We start from the raw sequence: 17,039 nt of genomic DNA, 5'->3' as shown, positions 1-17,039 counted from the left end.
AATTACTCTGGGTACACACTGATAAATATATTGTTAGTGATATGGTGCAATTGCTCAGTGTGTACTCACAAAATTGTTACTAACTCCGGCTGTCATCTGTACATGACAATATCATCGGATGGCATGTGCAGGGTGGGAGGTGTGTGACGTCACTGACATCGATCAGTATGTACGCACTATATCTTTCTCCAGTGTCACTGCATAACAGTTATCAATAACCACTGTCGGATGGTTAACCAGCTTTACTGCCACCTATTGCTGGAGCCAATCGGGAGAATTGGTGCAGGATATTGTTTGCCAATCATACGTCACTGGTTGTCACATCAGCCTGTTAGGAAGAGGCATAAATCTGGAGGCTGGTTCTTATCGCTCAGCTACATCCACCCACAGTACTGGGGGGGAAGATTTCACATCCATCAGTTTTTACATTATACCGTTATAGGCATGAAATGTATACATTCTGATAATAGGAGGAGACAAAGCGTAACATTTTAATTTTGCTCAAGAACATATTTAATATATTTTTTTAAATGACCGTAAGGTTTTAAACCATTTTCTTTTTAATAACTATTGTACAAACATAGATATAACAAGACAACATAGAAAGGAACAAACCGTAACATTCAGCACAGACTGTAATACAGAGAACGTATGCTCTGAGCAATCGCTGGTCACACTGGGATATTGGCCGGACACAGTCCTAGAACTAGTTTCCTAAAAGCTAACCTCTCCCCGTAACCTAATAAACATCCTTTCTGCCTCTTGTCAGAGATCACTCTCCGATACATATTCTACAATAACTGCAGCCTAACTCTAGTACAATAAATACTTATTTAATATTTTCGTCTTCGAGGGCCTCTACGATTTGAGCAGCGGAGGGTCGCTCTTTGGGGTCCTCGCTGGTGCACATAAAGAACAGCTCGATCACTTGGAGATAGGATTCATCCAGCTCATCCATGTTCAGGGGTGGCCGTGTGCCCAACGCTTCATAGTACGCGTCCTCATCAAAGTCATCTTCTTCAAAGGAGTCGTCATCTGTGCAAGGAAGTTACCAATAGTCATTAAACTAGTCCAGGAGAATCCCCTACAAACATGGTCTCTGTATCCCTTACTGCAAGGTTCTACCTAAATCCACAGACCAGGCCCTGCTGAAAGCCCCATTTACACATAGCATGAAGCTAGTCACCGTTCAGCAGGCATGTCCAAACTATGGCGCTCCAGCTGTTGAACTACAATTCCCATCATGCCTTGCCACTGTTTTGCTATTAGGAAATGCTAAAGCTATGGCAAGGCATGCTGGGATGTGTGGTTTCACAACACCTGGAGGGCCACAGTTTGGATATGACTGCCATAAAGGTCAATGAGTCTGTAACATAGTTTCAGTTGGCTGTGTGTATGTCCAGTAATCAGGAACTAGAATCCTCTCCGAAGGCTAAATTATTAGGCCCCTCCCATTAAGTTAGCACTAGCTGCACTGCCTGCCAATCAGAGTGCAGCACCTGATGGAAGAATTGACTGTGAGCCATCTTCTAACCAATCATACAGCATTAATGAAATTCTAGATTTGACACGATTCAGGGAATAATTCAGCTGCTGCAAACCTTCGCCATCCTCTGGGGGTAGATTAATGTGCGGTATGGTCAGGGTCATCATCTCCCACAGCGTTAGACCAAAGGCGTACATATCAGACTTGTCCGTGATCACCCCATCTTCCTCCAGAGCTTCCTTTGGCTTCCAGGACTCTGTGCCAATGTAGTAGGCCTTTGGATTGCTCACTGTCCGCAAGGAAGCAGAACATTAGTACACAGTAATAATAATATGTCCCCACACCAGTATGGGTGAGGTATTTCTCTGCTATTGGATGCGCCTCACCTCTCCTACTCAGTATCCTAATAAATATCAAACCAACCATCCGCCTGCAGCCCTCATTGATACATTACAAACTCCTGACAACAGTCACGTCTCCACCTTCTGGCGACTTGCACTTCTGCTGACTCACCTGCCCCAGCCTGCACGTCCCTCACACCCCCAGGACTATTGGGTTACGTCAATAAAACAACAATCCAATGCAGGCCAATCGGTCTCAGGGGACCCCAATGGCAGATTGCAGAGGGCTACATACTGTAGGTGGTGTGAAAACTAGAAGTCCAGGTTTTAAGGCTATCCGTGCTTAACCACAGGTGACCAAATTAGTACCTGTCATTGTGATTTAACCATCTGTGCTCAAGCATGAATACTCTTGTAGCCTGGACCGTTAGTGTGTCTTCAGTACTGGGTTATTACTGTACCCATTGCTAGTGGTTACTGGAGATTCACCAATATGTTTAAGAACTGCATTTTTTATCTGATCTGAATAAGTCATTTAGAAATCGACAGCCCATTCAGCAACACTGTGGCATATGATCACAGCACAGAAGGGAATATAAATGATGTATTAACCCCTTCCTGACACAGCCTGTTTTTGCCTTCCTGACAGAGGCCTTTTTTTCAAATCTGACATGTTTCACTTAAGTGGGGATAACTTTTTTTTGCTTTTACTTATCCCAGTGGTTTTGAGATTGTTTTCCCGTGACACATTGTACTTTAAATTAGTGGTAAATTTTGGTCGATACAATTTTTTTTTTTTTTGTGAAAAATACCAAAATGTCGTAAAAAAATGGAACATTTTGCTATTTGCAAAATGTTACATTTTCTGCTTGTGAGACAAATAATCATACCACTCTAAATAGTTAATAACTAACAAAGACCATATCTATACTTTATTAAAAAATCATTATTTTAACCTCCTTTATTTTTTTTTGGACACTAGGGGGCAACAGAGTCTAAATTTTACACTATACGCAGTTTAACGCTAGTTTTGGCTGTTCACTTTTGAACAGCCAATAGCAGCGATCGCCCAAGACGGGGGGTATCGCTACCCCCCCTGGGCAATGAGGGAGGATGTCTGCTGTCAGGGACAGCAGACATCATCCCTCTGTCACCGCGTCTCTGGACGCGGTGACCGTTTAAAGCCATGACGTATGTATACGTCAAATGTCGGGAAGGGGTTAATAATGATTATTTCACACACATCCGATATAATAAAAGCCTAACGCTGTGCCTCACATCCGCTCAACGGATCTCTGTTCTGGCGCACGCACGCACACAAGCCTCGCGCTCCCAGCAGCAAATGCTCATCTCCCCCGCCGCTTCTGCTGCTCCAGAAACCCAGCAGCTCCTGTGTGAATAACCCCCTATAATCCAGCCCTGGTGTCTGTCATTTTAATGGACTTTTGAACTTGTTCCTGATAAAAGGGACATTTTATAAAAAGAGAGGGCAGTCGCAGCCCAGACAAGCAGGTGCTAAGACCAGCATCATAACGCGGCCATTTTGTCGCAGTCCGTTTGAAATCAGTCTCCATTTTTCTATTATTTGAAGACGATCAGCCGGGAGGAACATTCAGTGCCAGAGAAAGACATGTGCATGATTCTCATAGGAGCTTCTAATCTAGTTTTCCTACCATTAATGCACATGTCCGCACTGTGCCAATCACTCACATACCAATTATCCCTGTTGGAATTACAGGTAACCCCGGAGGAATCTCTGGCAAACAAAGTGAGAACATACAAACTCTCCACAGATGAGTCCTGGTCTGGTCTGAGACCACAGCTTGGGGGCAGCAAAGCTAAATATCCAGTAGTCTAGGGATGGCCATCGTTGCCATCGATGGCAATTCTGCAACTGGCCATCAATAGTGCTAAACTATGCAATGGCTGACCATCGATATTTTTACATATTGATGGTCATCCATTGTGTTTGATTGATTGGCCTGCAGGCCAATCAAAACACGGGGCGGGGCTATGCTCCGTGTCCCGGGAATTTGAGAGAGAAAAAGCAAAACATTGTTTTGCTGTTCCATCGATGGAGGGAAGCCATCTGGTTCTCCCCCATCGATGGAAAAAGTATTCGACATCAGCCATGAACCATCGATGATTTCAAATGGTCGATGGCCATCCCTACAGTAGTCACGCAATGTCTGCCCCAATACCAATGGCTCACAATTCATTCCAGCCAACCGCTGTGGAAAGCAGCAAGCACCTTCTTCAGTAAACTCTGTATATACTATATACACGCTACATCATGGGAAAAAGAGGAACGCAGGCCAGACACGGACATTATAACGTCACTCACTGATCATGTTCTCATCCAGCGGCAGAGACACCCCGACATCACAGATTTTGATGGATTCAAAGTCGCCTTTTATGACCACATTAGAGGATTTAATGTCACCGTGTAGGATATTCTTATCATTGTGCAGGTACTAAAGGGGACAAAAATAATTATGTGATTTTAGGGTGGTATTCAATCCCAGATTCTGACTGTCGGAACCCCGGACGTTTTCACCCAGCTCAACTGAAACGCGACAGCGGAATTCAAAGTGTCAGCTGTCGAGTGTTGAAAAGTGGGCGTGTCGGCAAAAACGGCAGCGGATTGTCAAAAAACAGCCCTGAACACGACATATCAGACAAAACAGATCCCACCCGTTTAAGTCAACTTCACTTCGCAGGCTGAATACATCTGCACCTAAGAAACTTGCCCCCAGACAATTACAGAAGGGCAAAGACAAGGAAATGGAAAACATGTTCTGCTTCCCATCCATCTATAGGGCATATTTAATAACGAGTGATATTCTACTTGTCACTCGTTACTAATCTTAACTGGTGCTCCAACCAATCAGCTCCTGTCATGTCTGCAAACACATCCCTACTGGTAATCCCCAACCATAAACGTTAGTCTGCCCTTCCCCCAGGCCTCGGACTTCAGGCACTACAACCCGCAGGCACCGTTAGCTCCCATCTACAACACATACATCCATGCACGCGGTGGTACCTTCAAGCCTCGGGCCATGTTTAGTGCAACTTTGAGAATGACCGAGGCAGGAAACGGACCCAGTCTTTTCTCGCTCCTGTCCTCTATGAGATCGTTCAGAGACTTTTCCCCGCCAAACTCCATAGCGAGACAAGGGCTGCCATCCTTTGAAGTGGTGAAGGCTCGGTAACCTTGGATGAACACATAAGTCTGGTATAAAGGTTACACAGTGACAGACCCCTGCATGTTTCCCAATATAACTTGTTAACATAAAACAGAAGCCAATATTCAGAATATCCATTCAAGTGACATCACTGGGAGTCAAAGCTCGTCCTGCCTCAGCCATACTATTGGTAATGCAGACACAGGAATGGTTCATGCACTAAGTATCAGCGAGTATGGTAGGGGAACGTTGTGTCTGCAGGCAGTACAGCAATACTGTATGTAGCCCTGGTATTAATAGTCACTTCGCCGGTAATACAAGGACCATGCCATGGCGTAACCAGGCGGCACTCACCGACAATGTTGGGGTGCTGCAAGTTCTTTAGGACTTTGGCCTCTTCATTCAGTCTCTGTGCATAGAGGTCCTTACTGTTCTTATCACACTGCTTATTAACCTTCTTCACGGCCCACGGAGAGCGAGACAAACCCTTTGGTGACCTGCAGGACGAAGCCGGGTGGTTATTTATCACATTAACCCCTTCCTGACAGAGCTAGTTTTTGCGTTCCTGACAGAGCCATTTTTTTCAAATCTGACATGTCTCACTTAAGTGGGGATAACTTTTTTTTGCTTTTACTTATCCCAGTGATTTTGAGATTGTTTTTTCGTGACACATTGTACTTCAAATTAGTGGTAAATTTGGGTCGATACAGTCTGTGTTTTTTTGTGAAAAATACCAAAATGTCGTGAAAAAATGGAAAATTTAGCGATTTGCAAAATGTTAAATTTTCTGCTTGTGAGACAAATAATCTTACCACTCAAAATAGTTAATAACTAACATAGACCATATGTCTACTTTATGTTTCCATCATTATTTCAACTTCCTTTTAATTTTTTTGGACACTAGGAGGCTTACAATATGAATAGCAAATTCTCAAATTTTCAAGAAAATTTCAAACACTGATTTTTTTAGGGACCAGTTCAGTTCTGATGTGACTTTGAGGGACTTGTATGTGAGACACCCCCATAAATGATGCCATTTCAAAAACTGCACCCCTCACAGTATTCAAAACAGCATTTTGGAAGTTTGTTAACCCTTTAGGTGTTTCACAGGAATTAAAACAAAGTGAAGGTGAAATTTCAAAATTTCATTTTTTTTGCAGATTTGCAATTTTAATACATTTTTCTAAGGAACACAGTACATTTTACTAGAGAAATGTGACTAAAAATTGATTCCCCCAATTCTTTTGTTTTCATAAATATCCTATATCTGGCCCTAGTGTGCACGTTGACCAAACCACAGGCTTCATAATAGAAGGAGCAACTACTTGATTTTGGAGCCTCCTTTTTATGAGATTATTTTTTAGGCACCATGTAGGTTTCTAGGCACCATAAGATGCTAAAATTTAGGAACCCCCCCACAAGTGACCCCATTTTGCAAACTACACCCCTCAGGGAATTCATCTAGGGGTATAGTGTACATTTCAAACCCCCAGGGGTTTCACCAATTGTGGTCCAACTGGGCAGTGAAAATGAAAAATTAAATTTTTTACACAAAAATGCAGTTCTGGCTCAAAATTTTTCATTTTCACAAGGAATGAAGGAGACAAAGCCCCCCAAAATCTGTGCCCCAATTTCTACCGAGTACGGCAATGCCTCACATGTGACCAAAAAATACCAGTTGGGTGCATGGCAGGACTCAGAAGGGAAGGAGTGATTTTTGGATTTTGCAGCTCAGATTCTGGTGGAATTTTGGTGGGTGCTATGTCGCATTAGCAAGACCCCCCAAGCACCAATACAGTGGAACCCCCCCACAAGTGACCCCATTTTGCAAACTACACCCCTCAGGGAATTCATCTAGGGGTATAGTGTACATTTTAAACCCCCAGGGGTTTCACCAATTTTGATACAAGTGGGCAGTGAAAATGAAAAATTACATTTTTTTACACAAAAATGCAGTTCTGGCTCAAAATTTTTCATTTTCAGAAGGTATGAAGGAGAAAAAGCACCCCAAAATCTGTGCCCCAATTTCTCCCGAGTACGGCAATGCCTCACATGTGACCAAAAAGTACCAGTTGGGTGCATGGCAGGACTCAGAAGGGAAGGAGTGATTTTTGGATTTTGCAGCACAGATTTTGGTGGAATGAATGGTGGGTGCTATGTTGCACCAATACAGTGGAACCCCCCCACAAGTCACCCCATTTTGCAAACTACACCCCTCAGGGAATTCATCTAGGGGTATAGTGTACATTTCAAACCCCCAGGGGTTTCACCAATTTTGATACAAGTGGGCAGTGAACATGAAAAATTACATTTTTTTACACAAAAATGCAGTTCTGGCTCAATATTTTTCATTTTCACAAGGAATGAAGGAGAAAAAGCACCCCAAAATCTGTGCCCCAATTTCTCCCGAGTACGGCAATGCCTCACATGTGACCAAAAAATACCAGTTGGGTGCATGGCAGGACTCAGAAGGGAAGGAGTGATTTTTGGATTTTGCAGCTCAGATTCTGGTGGAATTTTGGTGGGTGCTATGTCGCATTAGCAAGACCCCCCAAGCACCAATACAGTGGAACCCCCCCACAAGTGACCCCATTTTGCAAACTACACCCCTCAGGGAATTCATCTAGGGGTATAGTGTACATTTCAAACCCCCAGGGGTTTCACCAATTTTGATACAAGTGGGCAGTGAACATGAAAAATTACATTTTTTTACACAAAAATGCAGTTCTGGCTCAAAATTTTTCATTTTCACAAGGAATGAAGGAGAAAAAGCACCCCAAAATCTGTGACCCAATTTCTCCCGAGTACGGCAATGCCTCACATGTGACCAAAAAATACCAGTTGGGTGCATGGCAGGACTCAGAAGGGAAGGAGTGATTTTTGGATTTTGCAGCTCAGATTCTGGTGGAATTTTGGTGGGTGCTATGTCGCATTAGCAAGACCCCCCAAGCACCAAGACAGTGGAACCCCCCCACAAGTGACCCCATTTTGCAAACTACACCCCTCAGGGAATTCATCTAGGGGTATAGTGTACATTTCAAACCCCCAGGGGTTTCACCAATTTTGATACAAGTGGGCAGTGAAAATGAAAAATTACATTTTTTTACACAAAAATGCAGTTCTGGCTCAAAATTTTTCATTTTCAGAAGGTATGAAGGAGAAAAAGCACCCCAAAATCTGTGCCCCAATTTCTCCCGAGTACGGCAATGCCTCACATGTGACCAAAAAGTACCAGTTGGGTGCATGGCAGGACTCAGAAGGGAAGGAGTGATTTTTGGATTTTGCAGCACAGATTTTGGTGGAATGAATGGTGGGTGCTATGTTGCACCAATACAGTGGAACCCCCCCACAAGTGACCCCATTTTGCAAACTACACCCCTCAGGGAATTCATCTAGGGGTATAGTGTACATTTCAAACCCCCAGGGGTTTCACCAATTTTGATACAAGTGGGCAGTGAACATGAAAAATTACATTTTTTTACACAAAAATGCAGTTCTGGCTCAAAATTTTTCATTTTCACAAGGAATGAAGGAGAAAAAGCACCCCAAAATCTGTGCCCCAATTTCTCCCGAGTACGGCAATGCCTCACATGTGACCAAAAAATACCAGTTGGGTGCATGGCAGGACTCAGAAGGGAAGGAGTGATTTTTGGATTTTGCAGCTCAGATTCTGGTGGTATTTTGGTGGGTGCTATGTCGCATTAGCAAGACCCCCCAAGCACCAATACAGTGGAACCCCCCCACAAGTGACCCCATTTTGCAAACTACACCCCTCAGGGAATTCATCTAGGGGTATAGTGTACATTTCAAACCCCCAGGGGTTTCACCAATTTTGATACAAGTGGGCAGTGAACATGAAAAATTACATTTTTTTACACAAAAATGCAGTTCTGGCTCAAAATTTTTCATTTTCACAAGGAATGAAGGAGAAAAAGCACCCCAAAATCTGTGCCCCAATTTCTCCCGAGTACGGCAATGCCTCACATGTGACCAAAAAATACCAGTTGGGTGCATGGCAGGACTCAGAAGGGAAGGAGTGATTTTTGGATTTTACAGCTCAGATTCTGGTGGAATTTTGGTGGGTGCTATGTCGCATTAGCAAGACCCCCCAAGCACCAAGACAGTGGAACCCCCCCACAAGTGACCCCATTTTGCAAACTACACCCCTCAGGGAATTCATCTAGGGGTATAGTGTACATTTCAAACCCCCAGGGGTTTCACCAATTTTGATACAAGTGGGCAGTGAACATGAAAAATTACATTTTTTTACACAAAAATGCAGTTCTGGCTCAAAATTTTTCATTTTCAGAAGGTATGAAGGAGAAAAAGCACCCCAAAATCTGTGCCCCAATTTCTCCCGAGTACGGCAATGCCTCACATGTGACCAAAAAGTACCAGTTGGGTGCATGGCAGGACTCAGAAGGGAAGGAGTGATTTTTGGATTTTGCAGCACAGATTTTGGTGGAATGAATGGTGGGTGCTATGTTGCACCAATACAGTGGAACCCCCCACAAGTCACCCCATTTTGCAAAGTACACCCCTCAGGGAATTCATCTAGGGGTATAGTGTACATTTCAAACCCCCAGGGGTTTCACCAATTTTGATACAAGTGGGCAGTGAAAATGAAAAATTACATTTTTTTACACAAAAATGCAGTTCTGGCTCAAAATTTTTCATTTTCAGAAGGTATGAAGGAGACAAAGCACCCCAAAATTTGTGCCCCAATTTCTCCCGAGTACGGCAATGCCTCATGTGTGACCAAAAAGTGGCAGGACTCAGAAGGGAAGGAGTGATATTTGGATTTTGCAGCACAAATTCTGGTGGAATGATGGTGGGTGCTATGTCGCATTAGCAAGACCCCCAAAGCACCAATACAGTGGAACCCCCCCACAAGTGACCCCATTTTGCAAACTACACCCCTCAGGGAATTCATCTAGGGGTATAGTGTACATTTCAAACCCCCAGGGGTTTCACCAATTTTGATACAAGTGGGCAGTGAACATGAAAAATTACATTTTTTTACACAAAAATGCAGTTCTGGCTCAAAATTTTTAATTTTCACAAGGTATGAAGGAGACAAAGCACCCCAAAATATGTGCCCCAATTTCTCCCAAGTACGGCAATGCCTCACATGTGACCAAAAAGTACCAGTTGGGTGCATGGCAGGACTCAGAAGGGAAGGAGTGATTTTTGGATTTTGCGGCTCAGATTCTGGTGGAATGAATGGTGGGTGCTATGTGGCATTAGCAAGACCCCCGAAGCACGGTGAAATTATGAACCTAATATTCCATAGATGTGTGGTATATTTTAAAACACTCCTTTATACATAGGCCGGGTTTGTCGGGGCAAGTGTCACACTGGAAAATAGTTTGCTTTCTTATTCCCTTTTTATAGCAAACTTTGCACCTTTTTTGTGTCCTGCCCTTTTTTCCAGTGGAGGGGATTTCATCAGGAAAATGCTGCCCTGGTACAATACGGGGACCAGTACTAGAAGTACTGGGGCCCTCTGCCTGCTGGTTCCCAAATATTAGGCCCTTTATGACTTCCTCTTGAAAGTGCATAAATGTCCCCCTCTGGCCGGTAGAACGGAATAGCACGTAAGCGTTATACAGTGCCATCTGGATGATATACACGGCCACCTTCTTGTACCAGATTTTTGTTTTCCGCAGGGCACTGTACGGCTTCAGTACCTGATCTGAAAGATCCACTCCGCCCATGTACCTATTGTAATCCAGGATACAATTAGGTTTGGAGGTGTGGGTACTGGTACCTCGTACAGGGATGGAGGTGGTACTGTCTCCGTGAATTGTTGTCAGTATAAGGACATCCCTCTTGTCCTTATATTTGACCAACAACATATTTTCGTTGCATATTCCCCTGCTTTCACCCCTTCTCATTACTTGGGCAATGTGCGTTTTTGGGAGGCCTCTTTGGTTCTTGCGCACAGTACCGCAAGCTGCTGTACCTCTTGAACCAAGGGCCTTAAACAGGGGGATGCTGGTGTAAAAGTTATCCACATAGAGGTGATAACCTTTATCCAGGAAGGGGTGCACTAAATCCCAGACAATTTTCCCACTAACACCTACGAGGGAGGGGGGGCATTCTGGCGGTTCAATTCTTGAATCCTTCCCTTCATAAACCCTAAACCTGTGGGTGTACCCTGAGGTGCTTTCACACAGTTTATAAATTTTTATGCCATACCTTGCCCTCTTACTGGGAAGGTACTGGCGGAATTTAACCCTTCCTTTAAAATGTATAAGGGACTCGTCGATACAAATAAATTTTTCAGGGATGTACACCTCTTCAAATTTGGCACTGAAATGATCAATGACCGGCCTGACTTTGAATAGCCGGTCAAAGGTGGGATCATCTCTGGGTGGGCACTGTGCATTATCGGTGTAATGTATAAATTTAAGAATTGTCTCAAATCGAGTCCGGGTCATGGCCATACGGTAAAATGGAGTACTGTACAGAACATCTGTACTCCAATATTGCCTAATTTCTGGCTTTTTTACTATGCCCATATGAAACACCAGACCCCAAAACGTCATCATCTCTACTGCATCTACAGGGGTCCACCTAGCAAATGATGACGTGGGGTTTTGAGCAATAAACTGCTGGGCATATAAATTAGTTTGGTCCACCATTAAATTTATAAAATCATCAGAGAAAAATAATTTGAAAAAGTCAATTTCTCTGAGACCTGTGGAATCAAATTGGATTCCTGGCATGGCCAAAAACTCAGGAACCTGGGGCTCAAAATTGTCTGGTGGTGGGGTCCATACGAGATCAATTATTGGGGGGGGGGTCTCAGCTGCTCTACGGGGGCGTCTTTGAGGGGGTCCCTCATCACCAGAGGAGGAAGAGGAGCTTAAGGCAAATCCTTCAAATTCCCCGCTTGCATCACTGGCTGTGTCAGAGTCAGAAGCAAGCATGGCATATGCCTCCTCCACTGAATACATTCTCCTGGATGACTGGGAGGACATTTGGGAGGACATTTGGGAGGACATTTGGGATGCCATTTTTATTTTTGTGTTACTGGTAGTGAAATGTTTCAACACGTGTATAGTGTAGGGTGGGGTACAAACTTTATTTCAATCCGGGGGGTATGTAGTGTGTAGTGTGTATGTAGTGCAGTAAAAAAAAAAATACTTTATACCAATAAAAAAAAAAAAATGAAGGGGTTAAAAATAAAAAATTTAAGGGGTTAAAAAAAAAAAAAAAAAGGTCCTGCGCCAAAAATTGAGCACAGATGTTGGTCAGTAACGTCTGTCACTGAACAGCGCTCAAAGGCAACAGGAATTTGATCAAAAAAAAAAAAAAAATAGATCAACCCTGTGCCGAAAAAGATGATCAGTGATGTACGTCACTGATCAGCGCACAGCGGCCACAGGACACCCACAAAATCACAGTGTGTGTAAAAAAAAAATTTAAAAAAGACCCCACAGCACACACACAAAAAAAAAAGGTGATCAGTGATGCGACACTGATTACCAGTGAGGTGCAGCAGGTGCACAACCTTTGGTGCAACTGACAGGTATATATATAAAAAAAAAAAAACCTCTGTACCCCCAAAAAAGTTGCTGATCACCTCAGATATAGTGATCAGCACAAAAGGCGGGGGCAGCAGACACAAAATTTAGCACTCTCTATCACTCTCTGTCACTATCTCTCTCTATCTCTCTATCTCTCACTATCTATCACTCTATGACACTGCAGCAGCAGCACTGACAGGTATATCTATATAAAAAAAATACTTGCGCCCCCAAAAAGTTGCTGATCAGTTAATTTATACTGATCAGCACAAAAGGAGGGGGCAGCAGTCAGTTATATAAAAAATATATAGCACAATCTGTCACTATCTCTCTCTATCTCTCTCTCTCTATCTCTCTCTATCTCTCTATAACTATCACACTGCAGCAGCACAAAATATAGCACTCTGTCACTAGGCCTCTCTATCTATCTCTCTCTCTCTATCTCTCTCTCTCTATCTATAACTATATCACACTGCAGCAGCACAAAATATAGCACTCTCTGACACTATCTCTCTCTCTATCTCTCTCTATCTCTCTATCTATCTCTCTATCTAGCTATTACACTGCAGCAGCACAATTTCACAGCACAGGAAGGCACAAGTAGCAACAGGATCCAGGAAGCAGTGATGAAGCAGCGATCAGGTAAGTATGGAGCAAGGTTCTGGTCAGTATGGCGGCAGGGGGGTACGGTGACCGCACTGCACGCTATTCCAGACCGGAATGGCGTCTGCAGTGCAGTCACTGTTAGTTTAAATCCCCCTCCTTGGCTGTGATTGGTCCGTCGGTCCGACGGACCAATCACGGCCTTTGGGGGCGGGCGGGGTGAGGTGGGGTGACACCAGTGTCACCCTTACACCCCGCGGTGATTGGTGCTGTACTTTACAGCACCAATCACCTCTGATCCCGTGTCACCGGCGAACGTTATTCGCCGGTGACACAGGAAAACGCTGTGAATGGCTGTTCACACTGAACAGCCAATCACAGCGATCGCCGACGGGGGGGCGGCATCGCAGCCCCCCCTGGGCATGCACGGACATGTCTGCTGTCAGGGACAGCAGACATGTTGAAACTGTCACCGCGTCTATAGACGCGGTGACAGTTTAAATCCATGACGTACATTTACGCCATGTGTCGGGAAGTGCTTCCCGACCATGACGTAAATGTACGTCAAATGTCGGGAAGGGGTTAATTGTTACTAAAAAAGCTGATCGTTCTCTGTGCAAAGCCACAGAACATTGCTGTAGGCAGCCAAGCTGATCGTTACCACCCCCCCAACACACACCCCCCACCACCACCACAAGGAAAGAAACCAGATTATTGCCTGTAGATGAAGCACAGACTCCCTCTCACCTTTTCATGAGGTACACACTGACCCCGGTGCCATATCCAAACTTCTGCATAAACGGGGATGCAGGTACCGCAAATGCTGGTGACGCGGTGCCAACACCTGCAAGATAGGGAAGGAGGCTCCATGTGGTCACTTACATACCGGAGGCATCGCTTTAAGACCCATTCCAGATCCAGTACTACTTCTACAGTGATTGCAAATGTCTCTCTGCCATCACCACACCCTCTGCCCAGCTCCCTCCCACAGGTACATCCTCCATCCTGCCCTCTTCCCACCACATAGATGGCCGATTCAGCCCTGGTACACCCTCCACCCAGCTTCCTCCCCCAGGTACACTCTTCGCCCTGCTCCCTCCCACCTGTACAGCCTCCCCTCTGCTCCCTCCCACCTGTACAGCCTCCCCTCAGCTCCCTCCCACGGTACACCCTCCCCTCTGCTCCTTCCCACCTGTGCCGCCTACCCTCTATGCCCTCCCACCTGTACAGCCTCCGCCCTGCTCCCTCCCACCTGTACAGCCTCCCCTCAGCTCCCTCCCACCTGTACATCCTCCCCTCTGCTCCCTCCCACCTGTGCCGCCTCCGCCCTGCTCCCTCCCACCTGTACAGCCTACCCTCTGCACCCTCCCACTGGTACACCCTCCACCCAGCTCCCTCCCACCTGTGCCGCCTCCACTCAGCTCCCTCCCACCTGTGCCGCCTCCACTCAGCTCCCTCCCACCTGTGCCAACTCTGCTCTGCTCCCACCCACCTGTACAGCCTCCACCCTGCTCCCTTCCACCTGTACAGCCTCTGCCCAGCTCCCTCCCACCTGTACAGCCTACCCTCTGCTCCCTCCCACCTGTGCAGCCTCCCACCTGTGCCGCCTGCGCCCAGCTCCCTCCCACCTGTGCCGCCTCCACCCAGCTCCCTCCCACCTGTGCAGCCTCCGCCCAGCTCCCTCCCACCTGTGCCGCCTCCGCCCAGCTCCCTCCCACCTGTGCCGCCTACCCTCTGCTCCCTCCCACCTGTACAGCCTCTGCCCAGCTCCCTCCCACCTGTGCCGCCTCCGCCCTGCTCCCTCCCACCTGTGCATCCTCCGCCCTGCTCCCTCCCACCTGTGCATCCTCCGCCCAGCTCCCTCCCACCTGTGCATCCTCCGCCCAGCTCCCTCCCACCTGTACAGCCTCCGCCCAGCTCCCTCCCACCTGTTCCGCCTCCGCCCAGCTCCCTCCCACCTGTGCCGCCTCTGCCCAGCTCTTTCCCACCTGTGCCGCCTCCGCCCTGCTCCCTCCCACCTGTACAGCCTCTGCCCAGCTCCCTCCCACCTGTGCATCCTCCGCCCTGCTCCCTCCCACCTGTGCATCCTCCGCCCTGCTCCCTCCCACCTGTGCATCCTCCGCCCTGCTCCCTCCCACCTGTGCTGCCTCGCACCTGTGCCGCCTCCGCCCTGCTCCCTCCCACTGGCTACACAGCCTACCCTCTACGCCCTCCCACCTGTACAGCCTCCGCCCTGCTCCCTCCCACCTGTACAGCCTCCGCCCTGCTCCCTCCCATCGGCTACACAGCCCACCCCACCCCATCCCCTACCTGGAGGCAGTGAGCTGGGCCTGCCCCTCCCCCACCACCTGTACCCCATGCCGGTGTGGCAGCAGTGCTGTGCCATTGCAGGTGCATGTAACACCCGGTGACCGGGGCCGGGGGCTCTCACCCGGCGACTTCCTCAGCCTCTCCGCCTTCAGTGGGGTCCTGAAGCTGACACCGGCCGCCGCTGCCTCCTCCATGCTCCCGGTCTCCGTCGCTCGGTCCGTCCGTTTGCTCCGTAACCTCCGTTACAGTTGGCGCGGTCACGTGTGCTGACTGACAGACAACGGTCCCCGCGCGCGCCACAACATTCAAACCTCTCCGTCACCCAGTCCCGCCCTCTCCCCGTGACGTCGCAGCGACTGTGCGCGTACCACAGCCTGAAGAGCATCAGCCCGGCGCGCCCCTCCTTCGGGAGCGCGCAGCGCGTGCACGAACTGACGACAACAACAGTGCGCACGCGCCAATACCTGCAGTACTCATATATAATCTATCTACCTACACTTTTGTGGTTCTTCCTAGTACTATACCCAACATCCTATCTCCCTAAACCCTATATTACCTCATTGCATGAATGGTCTCTGCAAACATGGTTATTGTCTGTGGAATAAATACAGTTGACCAACGGATGGTTTGCCGGCAGTCAGAATTGTAACGTGACGTCGGTATTCTGACTGCCGACATCCTGTCACCTGGGATGCTAACCGCTAGGGATGGACATCGACCGTCGATGCTTCAAAATCATTGATGTTATTTGGCCGATGTCAAATACTTTTGCCATCAATAGTGGGAGAACCAGATGGCTCCCTCCATCGATGTCACAGCAGAACCGTTTTTTTTTGTTTGTTTGTTTTTTTCAAAGGTCCCAGGACACGGAGCATAGATCCGCACCCCACAACCCTGAAGCCCTGCCCCACCTTTTGATTGACCCATGGGCCAGTCAGTCAATGAAAATGGATGACCATTGATATCCATCACATAGTTTGTTACCATCAACGGCTGGTTGCAGTTTTGCCATTTATAGCAACCATCGATGGCAACTGCACGATGGCCAGCCCTTCTAACTGCATTCCTTACCTGTAAGCCGTCCTCCTCACAGGACAACCCAATCCCTGCGCTGTGCAATGGCCGCACCACGTCATCAGTGCAGATGTTGCCCATTGTAACCAATACAATTCTAGCTATTAACTTCTAGATAAATGGTAAGATAAGTGCTAGATAAATGGTAAGTAGATCTCGTTGCTATGGGCAATGGCCCTTATTCAGATCTGATCACAGTACAAATTTGTTCTCAAAATGGGCAAAACCATGTGCACTGCAGGTGGGGCAGATGTAACAGGTGCAGAGAGAGTTAAATTTGAGTGGAGTGTGTTGAAACTGAAATCTAAATTGCAGTGTAAAAATAATGCAGCCAGTATATACCCTGCACAGAAACAAAATAACACACAAATCTACCTCTCTCTGCACATGTTACATCTGCCCCACCTGCAGTGCACATGGTATTGCCCATTTTTTAGAACAAATTTGTACTGTGGTCAGATCGGCATAAGGGTCAATATCTCCACTTCTATAAACCCTCACTTTA

At 46.7% G+C, this 17,039-nt stretch overlaps 1 protein-coding gene across 1 annotated transcript; it reads right to left on the bottom strand.

The window, feature by feature from the left end:
* Positions 1-812: 812 nt before the first annotated feature.
* PBK (PDZ binding kinase) lies at positions 813-15,801 on the bottom strand. The gene is made up of 7 exons (XM_083178847.1): positions 15,582-15,801; positions 13,898-13,994; positions 5,367-5,509; positions 4,871-5,040; positions 4,172-4,301; positions 1,602-1,775; positions 813-1,035 (listed from the first exon to the last, which is right to left on the bottom strand). The coding sequence occupies exons 1-7, from the start codon at positions 15,652-15,654 to the stop codon at positions 830-832; spliced, it is 993 nt and encodes a 330-aa protein (XP_083034973.1). The 5' UTR covers positions 15,655-15,801; the 3' UTR covers positions 813-829.
* Positions 15,802-17,039: the final 1,238 nt, after the last annotated feature.

The sequence above is a fragment of the Crinia signifera genome, chromosome 3, assembly GCF_055691185.1.
Source record: "Crinia signifera chromosome 3, ASM5569118v1, whole genome shotgun sequence".
Lineage (NCBI taxonomy): Eukaryota > Metazoa > Chordata > Amphibia > Anura > Myobatrachidae > Crinia > Crinia signifera.
The sequence above is the reverse complement of the archived record's forward strand: the minus strand, read 5'-3'. Positions and strand labels throughout refer to the sequence as shown.

Bases quoted from the DNA above. Each gene is read 5' to 3' on its own strand.
- PBK (XM_083178847.1), bottom strand. From the start codon at position 15,654: ATGGAGGAGGCAGCGGCGGCCGGTGTCAGCTTCAGGACCCCACTGAAG. The intron at 5,041-5,366 runs GTGAGTGCCGCC...TGTTCATCCAAG, and splicing joins GCAGCACCCCAACATTGTCG to GTTACCGAGCCTTCACCACT. The intron at 1,036-1,601 runs GTTTGCAGCAGC...TTCCTTGCACAG, and splicing joins ACCCCCAGAGGATGGCGAAG to ATGACGACTCCTTTGAAGAA.